At 34.3% G+C, this 12,633-nt stretch overlaps 1 protein-coding gene across 1 annotated transcript in view; it reads left to right on the forward strand.

Annotated features, from left to right (window-relative positions):
- ATAD2B (ATPase family AAA domain containing 2B) overlaps positions 1-12,633 on the forward strand; it is a 158,365-nt gene that overhangs the window by 131,903 nt on the left and 13,829 nt on the right. Inside the window, 1 exon segment of the mRNA XM_079109618.1 lies at positions 11,921-12,043. Coding sequence (XP_078965744.1) covers positions 11,921-12,043 — 123 coding nt within the window.

The following is a 12,633-nucleotide window of genomic DNA, read 5'->3' on the forward strand; positions in this document are numbered from 1 at the left end:
AGCCTGTTAGCTCTTCAGGACCTCGAGACTGTTGATGTTGTATAGTATGGAGGTGGGAATGTGGGCTCTATATTTAAACCTGGACTTTAATCCCAGCTCTGCCATTCCCTAGTTCCTTAACTTTGATCAAGTTAAGCCCTCTGAATTTTAGTTTCCTCATCTGTATAATAGGTATAATAATAGTATTCTTTATTTGTGGTGGTTAAAGGGTTAAATGAGAAAACACATTAGGATGAATCTTATGAAATTGCCTTTTTCATATGATTCCACGTAAATATGTTAAGCCCAGGCCATAATGCCCAGGACATGGTAAGTGTTCCATAAAGGTTAACAGTTAATATTTATGTTCAGGTTATCATCATTATTTAAATCATACTTCAGTTTTCCTAAATTGGTTCTTTAGTAGGGACCTGTGTATTTGCTCTAGATGACCCCTTAAACTTGAAAATTTCTGCATTCCCTGGACTATACTTTAATTTAATACTATTATGCAACAAATCTAGGGACTATGAAATTAATTTGAGTACTTGAAGAAAGTCAGTTTAGAGTATTAAACCAGTTTTCCCCCTTAAGTAATTAATTAAAAACTTAGTGATATTATATTACTTTTAAGGAAAAAGCTGTAGCTTCTGGTGCAATTTAATCTTATAATATACAACCTTATATAGTCTTAAAAATCTTTAATTCTTTCAAAATTGAAGAATATGGTAACTCTATCTCCTAGGTAAATATGTTATACTTGTAACTTTCCTCCTTCCCTCTTTCAGATAAAGGCAAAGAGTGATGCAATTCAAAAGCATTATTTCAGCTCTGTTCAGATTTTTTCCTATCTTTAGTCAAGAGGTTTGTTTTTTTTTTTTTTTTCTTAGCAACAGAACCACTTGTCATGCACCAGAAAAACAACCTCTGGGTCTGTTGTGTAGCAAGTGGAAATTACATGAATGTTGTAGTACTTTTACAAGCCCCCATGAGTATTTGAAAGCTTGCAGTATTCTATTTTGCAGCACACTTGGCCATTTGGGAAAAAACTAGCATATACATTGAAGACAAAAGACAACATTTTGAAAGTTTCTAAGTGTTTACCCAGATTCTTTCCCTTTAGGATGGTGTGGACAGAAATTAAATATGAAGTGAGGAGAAATATACCTTGTATGTTATAAATATGACCAGTGTCAGATATTGACCCTAATTATCATCCTGTAAATATATGGTATATTAAGTTTGACTGCTCACCGTTCTTGGTTCTTGCAGTACATCCTTTTCCTACTCCAAGGCCCATTCTTACATATACCATCATTTGACTAATTTTGCTGAAATTTCATCCCTAATCTTGTAGTTTTCCAAGAATCTTTTATTTTGTATGAATTGTGTGGGAATAAAGCCCCCAAACTCAACAGTTTTAGAGCCCTCTGTGGTCTGATTTTAATGATTTCCAAATTTATTTGCAACAGATGAATTTCATGAGTTCTAGGATTCAATCAAATTTATTCTTTCTTCTTTTAGTGTGTATGAATACCATGGGCTGATTGTTTCACTGGGTGTTTAGAATATAAAGATGATTATGACAGTTCTTGCCCTTTGAGATAGAGGGGTAATGCATTAGTATTCTGACAGATAAATAATATATACTAGATAACTACTATGTGGCAAGCATTATCCTATAGTTTATTAGTCTTGTTAGGGTTGCCATAACAAAATATGACAGACTGGGTGGTTTAAACAACAAAATTTTATTTTCTCACAATTTTGAAGACTGTCAGTTCAAGGTGATGGTGTTGGCAGGTTTGGCTTTCCTTAGACTTTTCTTTCTGGCTTGCAGGTGGCCTCCTCCTCCCTCTGGTCTTTTCTCTGTGCTTGTGTACCCCTAGTGTGTCCGAATTTCCTCTTCTTCTTACAGGACATCAGTCAGATTGGATTAGTACTCATCCTTATTTTATCTTGATAATTTTTTAAAAAGTGCTATCTCCAGATACAGCCACATTCTGAAGTCCTGGGGTTTAAGACTTTGACATGAATGCTGAGGGGATACACAATTCAACTCATAATGATTTATAGTACACCCCCTGCTATCTAGAAATTCATTTTTAGAGATGAGAAATATACTTATCTAATTGCTAGTGATTTTAATAATAAATTATTAATAAAGAGATAGCATAGAGGTGACAATAATGAATAATGTCTTGAGGTAGAGCAGATGATTATAATGCAGGGTCATAAGGTCTAAATTAGAAATGCATGCACAGGGGGAATGGAGTCCAGAGGAGAAGACACAATCTGGAGATGGGCAAGACTGGGAAGGGCACGCATTCCAAGCCAAGGGAAACAGTGTACAGAGGTGCAAAGAAAGCATCTCTGTGGAATAGAGTGCCTCTGTGGAATAGGGGGAACAATGTCACTTCTCTGCTCACTGACTTACCAGATAATTCTCTATGTATAAACTGTATTTAGGAATAGAGATTTACAGGTGATTAAGCCAAGGCCTGGCCTTTGGTATAAGTAGTAGAAGTTAAGAATAGTGAGATAGATGTTGGGAAGCCAGTTGAGATTCAGTTGCAGTGGCTGTAGAAATTGAATTTGGAGGACTTAGTGACCAACTAGTTAGATATGACTGACAGAAATCTAGAATTACTTCTGAGTTTTTGGTCTAGATGAAGCAATCTAGAAAGGAAATCAATGAAGGAATTGCTTTACAGGCCAGATGCTAAGTTTAATTTTGGACATGTTGGCATGGGTGACATTTAATATGCCTGGATAAAGTGAGGATATTGCATAGTAATGCTAGTTGTATTGTACTGATTCTGGAGATCTGCAGATGTTTGGACAAGAGACATGGTTGGTAGTCATCAGTATATGAGACTGAATGGGATGCCGTAGGCAGGTTGTCAAATGAGGAGAGAGAGGAGCCAAAAAGGAACTCTTCTCTAGGAAAATGTTGGTCTCAGTTCTCCATATAAATCCCAATCTTCTTATTTCAATATCTTTGTTGAATGTATTGCTTTTTCTGGAAGTGTGTACATTTTTTTCTTTTAAAATCAGTTTTATTGAGGTATAAGTTACAAGAAAGTACACCTTTTAAAAGTTCATTGTTTAAAAAAAACACACACATATTAAAAAATTCTACTTTCCTCTAAGGAATATTAAATGCTAGGTTTATGAAAGTTTTTTCTGAGTTCCTTCCAGTTCTAGGTAGCTCTTTTATCTCTGAATCTCATAGCATGTAACTTTTCTGAGACTTTAATTTGTTCTTTTTGCTGGAAGTAGTTATTTATATATTCTTACCCCTTGTAGACAGCTTGTGTGCAGCTTGTTCTTAATTAACGTGGCCAGTGAATGAATTTTATCAACTGTTTGCTTGTTAGATACTGACTCAAAAGAGTCTTGGATTAGATAGAAAATTTTAAATGGAGGCATAATGATATAATGCAGATTACTAGAATATGCATTGATATTGATAATACAAAGTATGATCTGAACCAGTAAGTACAGCGAAATTTCTTATTTAAGGAATAATCTGTGATGAAACATTATACCATGAAAATCAGTTTTTCTTAAAAATATTATTAATCTTTTAAGATAATTTTTTTGAAAAAAGCTAACTAGCTAATTCTGACTTTTTTGTAGTGAATTAAAAAGTGGAAGTTCACCAAAATATGAAAGATATTGATACATTGAAATTGTTATTACTTTCTTTAGTTATTTTATAGATACTCACTGATTTGTCCTAATTAACCATTACTTTTGTAGAAGACAAATGCAGGTGGTAATAGCTTTGTATTATACATAAGGAGATTGCAGCTCAGAGAGGTTATGTAATTTATATACAAACTCAAAAATTTTTGACAAAACTGAGTGAACTGAGATATGTCTTTTACCTTCAAAGATTAAGAACCCAGAATTATCATGGACATCCCTGCTGGTTTTAATATTCTTTAAGCTAACAATTATGTTCTACATACAATTTCAGATACTCTCATAAACTAAAAATGTTGGAAAAGAATGCTAGGCACATGGAACAGCTTTTTCTGCTGTCAAATATAAATCTTTCTGTCAGTGTGTCTCTTTTAAAAATGTTCTTTAAAATATATTACTTGACCTTCTTTGTATCCATTAGAAATTTTTATGAAGTTATTTTTTCATTACTTGCTTATTCTTTTTTTCTCTTAACTGAAGGTGGGGAATATTTTTGTAGTTTTTTTTTTTTTATGTGATAGTAGCTAAAATTGGAAGCAACTTAAAACTTCCAAAAATGCAGCAATAATTTTGAAAAAATTAGGTATATCCTACTTCGGATTGTTGCACAGCTATGAAAGTTTGATTTTCAAAGATATTGGGAGGCTTCTGCATTTGGCCAAGATGGAATGACAGTGACTAGATTTGCCCTTTCACTTGAAGCAGTGAGGGGCAAAATCCTAAACAAAATATATGAAGAAAAGGTTTTGAAGACATTGAACATCAGTCAACACAGGACAGTGATCCCCAAAAGATGAGAAACAAATAAGATGAGTGCTGTGATTGCCTGGACAGAGTTTCAGACTGTACACAAGGAGGGAGAAACCAGGCATAGTCTGAAGGTTTCCCTGAATCAAAGAGACAGATTTGGGACTCCAAGAGATGAAAGTGACTGGAGTGTGTGGTAGCAGAGTGCCATAAAGAAGAAAGCTGCACAGAGATAGCACTTGGTGTCAGCAGAACTTCCTCTCCTCGTCTTCAACTAAGTTCTGATCAGCTCACATACATGAAAGAACTACCAGAGGCCAGAGAAAGAGAGGGAATATTCTTTGAAGCTTACACCAGGCCAGCAGTAGTAATTCAGCAAAGAAATGATGAACTACCAAGCAGATAAAAAGGTGTCATAAAAAGGTACAGGTAATTCCAGGAGAAGAGAGTAAAAGAGGAAAGCATAAACATATGGGACAAGCAGAAAATAAATGGCAACTATATTAGTAATCCTGTAAATCTCATTAGAATAGGATGATCTGTGGCAAGCTATAAGCAAACTGTAGTCAAGCTGACCACCTGTTTTGTAATTGAAGGTTTTTTTTTAATTGAAACACAGTCATGCTCATGTCTTTACATCTTATTTATGTCTACTACAAACTGAGCTTTGAGTCCTTACCACAGAGGCCTGATGACCTGCAAAACTTAGATCCCTTTTGTCTTTCTTAAGAAAAGATTGCAGAACTCTGGCCTAAACATCTCAAATACAGGCAGAAAGTGTCAGATTGGATAAGAATGTAAGACCTAACCACAGACTGCCTATAAGAAACCCACTTTAAATATACAGTGCAAATAGATTAAGAACAAAGCATTTAAAAAAGTATATTATACTAATTCCAGCAAATGGAAGCTGGAATGGTTATGTAAATATCAAATGATATAGTAAATACCAGACCCAAGACTATTTCTTGGTGAAAGAGAGCTCTTTCTTAGTCACTTATTTCATAATCATCTAACAGACATAACAGTTCTAAAATGTTTTGCCTCTGAAAATAGACCTTCCCAATTCATGAAGCAAAACTGATAGGACTGCAAGGAGAAATAGAGAAAGTTGTTAAAATTGAAGATTTTAGTACCCCTCTCTCTGCTTTCAAATACCCTGCTTTCAAGTACTAGGATCAGTGTGTAAAAAATCAGTAGAGACACACTGAGCCTAACTATTACTGATAATAACTCAGGCTGGAATCTGGAAGGAATGCCTTGAAATGTGACTTTTTTTGCAGGGGGGAAGTACTAGAGATTGAACCTCAGGGGCACTTGACCACTGAGCCACATCCCCAGCCCTGTTTTGTAATTTATTTAGAGACAGGGTCTTACTGAGTTGCTTAATGCCTTGCCAAGTTGCTGAGGCTGGCTTTGAACTCAAGATCCTCCTGCCCCAGCCTCCAAGCTGCTGGGATTATAGGCGTGCACTACTGCACCTGGCAAAATGTGACTTTTTAAGTAAGAAGGAATTTATTATTTTATATTCATTATTATTAAGCTGTTATTGTTGGAATAGAGGAAAATCTGCAGAGAATCTTTGCTTCATGAAACTTGTATCCTAAGTTATCCTCTGATACTTAATATGATATCATTTTCACAGGCTAGGCCCCTTCCATTTTTACCATTAATCATACTTTTTTTTTTCATACCTGTTATTAAAAAAGTGGTCTAGCACAGCTAATCAGATGATCAAAAGCAGAAATTTTCACCTTTTTTAGTACATTTTCTGCATGAATACTTCATTTTATTTTACTATCAGTTTTTGCTCAGTTAGTCTTAACATTCCAAAATTTGGGGTGCTAATATTCTTTTTTTTTTTTTCTCTCTCTCTCTCCTTCATCCTTGCTCTGTCCTTCTCTCTCCCCCGCCAGCCTTCTCTCTCTCTCTCTCCTAGGGATGCTCTACTACTAAGTTGCATCGCCATTCCCCCTGTTCTTCCCCCCTGTGGATGGGGTCTCACTGAGTTACCGAGGCTGACCTCAGACTTGCAGTCCTCCCTCAGCCATACCAAGTCACTGGGCTTATAGTCTTTTTTCTTTTTTTAACCTACTATCAGTTTAAATGGTAAACATAGCTGAGATTAGATGGGAATCATATGTCATACAAATATAATTAGTGTTGTTTCTTTTCTACATTAAGTCAAAGATTATTTCACAACTATTTCAAAGTTTTTAGATATCATAAATCTGCCCTTAATACTTTCATTTTTTTTTTTTTTTTTTTTTTAGTTGTCAATGGATCCTTTTTATTTATATATGGTGCTGAGTTTGAGCCCAGGGCCTCACACATGCCAGCCAAGCACTCTACCACTGAACCACAACTCCAGCCCCTAGATATGCTTTTTATCTAATCTATTTTTTTTTTCTTTCGGTACTGGGGATCGAACTCAGGGCCTTGTGCTTGTGAGGCAAGCACTCTACCAGCTGAGCTATCTCCCCAGCCCAGTACTTTCAATGTAGAATATTAACTTTATTCATTCAAAATACATTTAAAAATCATATGCTGTTATATTAAATATATTTAAAAATCATATACTGTTATATTAATGTGGTCATTTTACAAAATTAAACTTAGAGGAAAGAATTGTTTCTTACCAAATAACTGTAGGTGTATATAGATATATAGTACATTTTCAAAAAGAATATATACACTATGCATGTAGGACAAATACATACCATGTTCATGTCCTGGAGATTGTCTGAGAATGCAGACTAGACTACCTCCAGAAACCATCACCTGCCATGGAATGATGAAATTTCCCCAAGACAAAACTATGTTTCCTATGTTTCTTCAGAGCAGTTGGAGTAAAATTTTTGTGGTGGAGGAAAAATACTTACAAATCACACAGAACCACTGCTTCCAAAAATTTTGTTTAAATTAGCATAATAATTTCTGTAAATGAAAATTTACATAGATGGCAAAAAAGTAAGATAAAAGCAAATCAATTTAGACTTAGGTAAGCAGCTACACTTATTTTGTCCAAGACACCTCCATGAATATCTACAGCTTCACAAGGTTTACTTAAAAACCATTTGAAGATTCAGTACCTAGTTAGGTTTCTAGAAGTTATACACATATGATTTGTGCAATATTGTACACATAAGATCATGCTTTAGGTCCACTTTGAGCCAAGCAATTTTAGCTATAATCAATGTAAGTGTATATATTATTTGCCTGAAAAATATAACTCGATCCTGGTTTTCTTAGTAAGTAAAAACAAATATTTCATTCTGGATACTTCTGTTATATGCAATATTATGTTTTACTTTAAAAACTGTATGTAACCATTTAGTAAATAAACATAAATATATACTAAAAAAATCAGTAAAGATATTGACACTTGAATAATCTTACAAACCAATTTGACCTAAGTATTATTTATGGAGCACTCTATCCATTTGACAGAACACATACACTTTCTTTTTAAGTGCACTGGAATATTTACCAAGAGAGACCATGTTTTGGGCCATAAAACAAGTCTCATTAAATAATAAAATGATTCAATCATATACAGAGTATGTTCTCTGACTACAATGGAATTAATTAGAAATCAGTGACAAGACTGTCTGGAAAGAAAAGTATTTGGAAACTAAATACCAATTTCTAAATAACCCTTGAGTAAGAAAGCAATCAGAGGAGACTTAAAAGTTTTTGAATTGTGTAAAATGAAAATATATTCATATTTGTGGGATGCAGCTAATGCTGTACTTGGTGGGGGGTGGTTAGCATTAATTATAAATTAGAAAAGAAGAACTATCTCAAGCAGTGACTCTAGTTCCCTCCAAAAGAAGAGTAGCTGAAACCCAAAATGAAATACTAAAGATATGAAATGAATGATCTACAGAAATTAATGAGATAAAACAAAAAAATAGAGAAAATCAACAAAACCCAAAGTTGTTTCTTTTAGCCTCTAGCTGAACTAATTAGGGTAATGAAGAGAGGAGATAAAAAATACTGATAAACAGGTTTGAAGAGGTAACCATAAATATTAAAAGACCACTAAGTGAGAAAATCTTGTCTACCTGTCCCTCTGATACAGCATTAATCTGCAGGATATACAAAGAACTCAAAAAACTTAACACCAAAAAACCCAAATAACTCAGTCAATAATTGGGCAAAGGAACTGAACGGGCACTTCGACAGAAGAAATACGAATGGTCAGCAAATACATGAAAAAATGTTTAACATATCTAGCAAATAGAGAAATGCAAATTAAAACTACACTGAATGGGAGGGTGGGATTGGGGATGAGAAGGACCGTGGGATGAGACACATTGTTACCCTAGATGCATGTATGATTACACTACAGGTGTGACTCAGCACTGTGTATAGCCAGAGGAAGGAGAAGATGTGCTCCATTTGTGTACAGTGTCAAAGTGCATTCTACTGTCATGTACAACCAATTAGAACAAATGAAAAATAAAAAGAAGTGAGACCAGTAGAGTAGAGCAAATGGATTCAGGGAGAGAGGATGGGAGGGAAAAGGGAGATCTATGGAATGTGATTGATCAAATTATGATATTTGCATTTATTAATATGGCAAAATGAATTCCACTGTTATGAATAACTATAATGAACAAGTAAAAAAGTATGCTTCACACACACACACAAACTACACTGAGATTTCATCTCATTCCAATCAGAATGGCAATTATCAAGAATAAGAGTAACAATAAATGTTGGTGAGGATGTGGGGAAAAAGATACACTCATACATTGCTGGTGTTACTGCAAATTGGTGAACCACTCTGGAAAGCACTATGGAGATTCCTCAGAAAACTTGGAATGGAACCACCATCTCCCCCAGTTTTCCCATTCCTCAGTATATATCCAAATATGTATATAATCAGAGATTCCCCACCCCCTGCCAGCACACGCGCGCACACACACACAATTGTAGAAAATATAAACCGATGTAACAGAAAGCAGGTCAGTGGTTACCTGGGAATGAAGGGTTATAGGGAAGGAGGGTGGAGGGAGAGAAAATAGAGGAGCACAAGAAAACTTTTGGTGGTGATATATTCATTATCTTGAGTGTAGTGATGATGTTATGGATGTGTGCGACTCATATCAAGAGATATCAATCTGTATGCTTTATTACATGCAGTTTATTTATAGTATCTAAAGAGATTTTAAAGACTTAAGGAAGGTACAATATGCTAGTAGTAAAATTATTGTGGTTTCTTGGTCATAATGAGAATTGTTGAGATCCACTTTTATCTGCCTATATATTTCCACTGAGGTTTTTTTTTTTTTTTTTTTTTTTCTCCTGTACTTGGGATTGAATCCAGTGGTGCTTTACTATTGAGCCACATCCCCCAACCCTTTATTATTATTATTATTATTTTTAATTTTGAGACAGGATCTTGCTAAATGCCGAGGACCTTCCTAAATTACTAAGGCTCACCTCAAACTTGTGATCCTCCTGCCTTACCCTCTCGAGTTGTTGGAATTATAGGTATATACCACTGTGCCTGGCCATTGAGATTTTTTTTTTTAGGCATCTCAAAACTGACGTGTCTAAAACTAAGTCTTTTAAACTAACCTCTGCCCTTTTTTTCCCTTCTTTTCCCTACTTAGTTTCTAGTTTTTTGCATCTTTATAAATAGTACTTCCATTCCCCCGTTTTATGTAAGAAGCTAGGGAATTATCTTTGATATTATATTATAAAATCAAATCACCAAAGCTACTTTATCACCAAAGCTACCACTGAGAGCACATTCCAAGTCTGTAGTCATTTCTTCCTTCATCATCATCACTACCACCACCATTGTCCCAGTTCCTTATGTCACTAAAAAAGGGCCTTGTGATTATGCTTCTGGGTTTTATGTCATGACTACTCTTAATCCATTCTCCAGGTAAGAACCAGAGTAAGCTATCATGGATGTAAAACTTAGATTGTGTTATTTCTCTGCTCATATCTTTTAAATGATTTTTCATTGCTTGTAGGCTAAAATCCGTATTTCCTTTTGCTTATTGTATTCTCACCATATAGTCTACATTTCAGTTCCTAAACTCTCCTAGCTCTTTTTACTCCATGACTTTCGCCCATGGTATTGCCTGAACCTGCCTTGCTTTCTCCCTGGACTTTCCGTGTCTCCTCTGTGAATGCTCCATGTGTCAGCCTGAGGGTCTCTTCTTTAGAGAGGCTCATCTTGATTTGCCCAGTTGAAATTGTCACTCAAATCAATACCCATAGGTTTTCTTCATAGCCTTTTTTTTTTTTTAAGAGGGAGATATTTACATGTATGTATGAGAAATTGTTTTTCTGTTTTTAATTTTTTTTAGATGTTGATAGACCTTTTTTATTTTACTCATTTATTTATATGTGGTGCTGAGAATCGAACCCAGTGCCTCACAATAAGCACTCTACCACAGATCCATGAATCCAGCCCCAAATTATTTGTATAATACCACTTTCTGTCTAGTGTGAAAAACTTGAAGGTTGGGACTGCATCTGTTTTATTTTTTCCATTTCTATGAATCTGCCACCTTTTCTGGTTCAGCTGACTATAAACATTAATGAATGAATATTTAGAGAAAATACATCAAAAGGAAATATACTGTTAGTGGTATATATACATTCGTTTTCATAAAATTTCTACAATGAGCTGATAAAACTTTCTAATTAGAAACGTTGTAAATAAAAGATCTCTTTTTATATTTGTCCATATATAATGCCTTTACTAGAGAAGAAAAAGATGACTATATTTTTGACTTTGAATTCTCAATACTGTTAGCAAATAAGTTGCCTTGATGTATTTTCTTGCCTTTTCATGTATCTGAGTCGCACAACTCTAGAGGGCTGTTGACATTGTCTTTGTTCATGCATAGGGCCCCTGGGTGCCCTGTGAAGCAGAGATTCTTCTCTTAGTGCCATTTTTAGTTATAGTTTACCTGGAACCACGCCTGTACTTCTCTTCGTCTGCATGTAGTTTATATGCAGTCTTGGACTCTTCAGTTTGAAGAGTCTTTCTGTACTTGTTCCCATCACTTTTTTAATAGGTCTCCCTTACTCAGGATATATCATATTCTTTGGCACAGTTTTGACCAGTGTTAACTAGTAGAGACTATTAAGATTATTCTGAATTTTTAGTATATATCTAGAGCTGGGTATGCAGTGAATATCCTCTGAATTCTTTTTATAGAAAATCATGCATTTTTATTTCCCAAAGTTTAAAACCATATGTGTTTAAGATAATGATTTATTTAATAGGCTTAGTTCTTTGAGGTTATAAAAATTCACTTTTCACAGAATTCTTAACTTGATTGTGCAACTTATTTTTTACCCATCATTTAAATGAACTTTTTCTCCCCTAACAATGCATTTAAAATTTTTTATTTAAATGTTTGTATTCTTTTGCTGCTCTTTTGAACACGTCCTGTGTTAATGTTATTTCATTTGTGTCCATAATAAATTTTACCACCTTTCTAAACAGATAAAATAATCAGGCACAGAGCTTGTACTCTGAAGGACACTGCACATGCCATCATTGCAGCTGAATTAGATCCAGAATTTAATAAACTCTGTGAAGAAATTAAGGAAGCAAGAATAAAAAGAGGTAAGTTATAAAAATAAATTTGCTCCTGAAGTCTTGCCTATCATTTCCCATCAAGAGTTATTGAATGATGCTTCTTTGGGGATACAGGTATTATGAAAATAATGTGTTTTGAAACCTAAGCTTTACTTAATTTCTTTTTTAAAGGCATTTATTTCAGTTTTCTTTTAATCACATAATATTTACTCCTCTTTATGAGTGTTGTTTTAATTCACATATACATTGGGTCAACTCAGGAAAATTGACAAGTCCATTACTTAAAACTTTTATCATTTTATTATGGTGACTACATTCAGACTTCTCTCTTCAAACTATTTGGAGACGTGTAGTTCATTATTGTTAGTTATATTCATCCTGCTGTACCGTAGAATGCCAGAACTTATTCTTTCTATCATTATACCCATTACTTTAATTTATGATATTAATGTGTGTCATGTAAATACTCAAGTGTCTTTAAAATTTTTACCTTCTATGAAAACTTAAGTGTAAGTGCATAATACAGAAATAAAGTATTTCTTTGTGAAATCTGTTTTGCAGAAGTAAATCTCTCCTTAAAAGATTTAGATATTAGATGTGCTTTCATATCTGAAAAG

Source organism: Sciurus vulgaris, assembly GCF_902686455.1.
Source record: "Sciurus vulgaris genome assembly, chromosome: 14".
Lineage (NCBI taxonomy): Eukaryota > Metazoa > Chordata > Mammalia > Rodentia > Sciuridae > Sciurus > Sciurus vulgaris.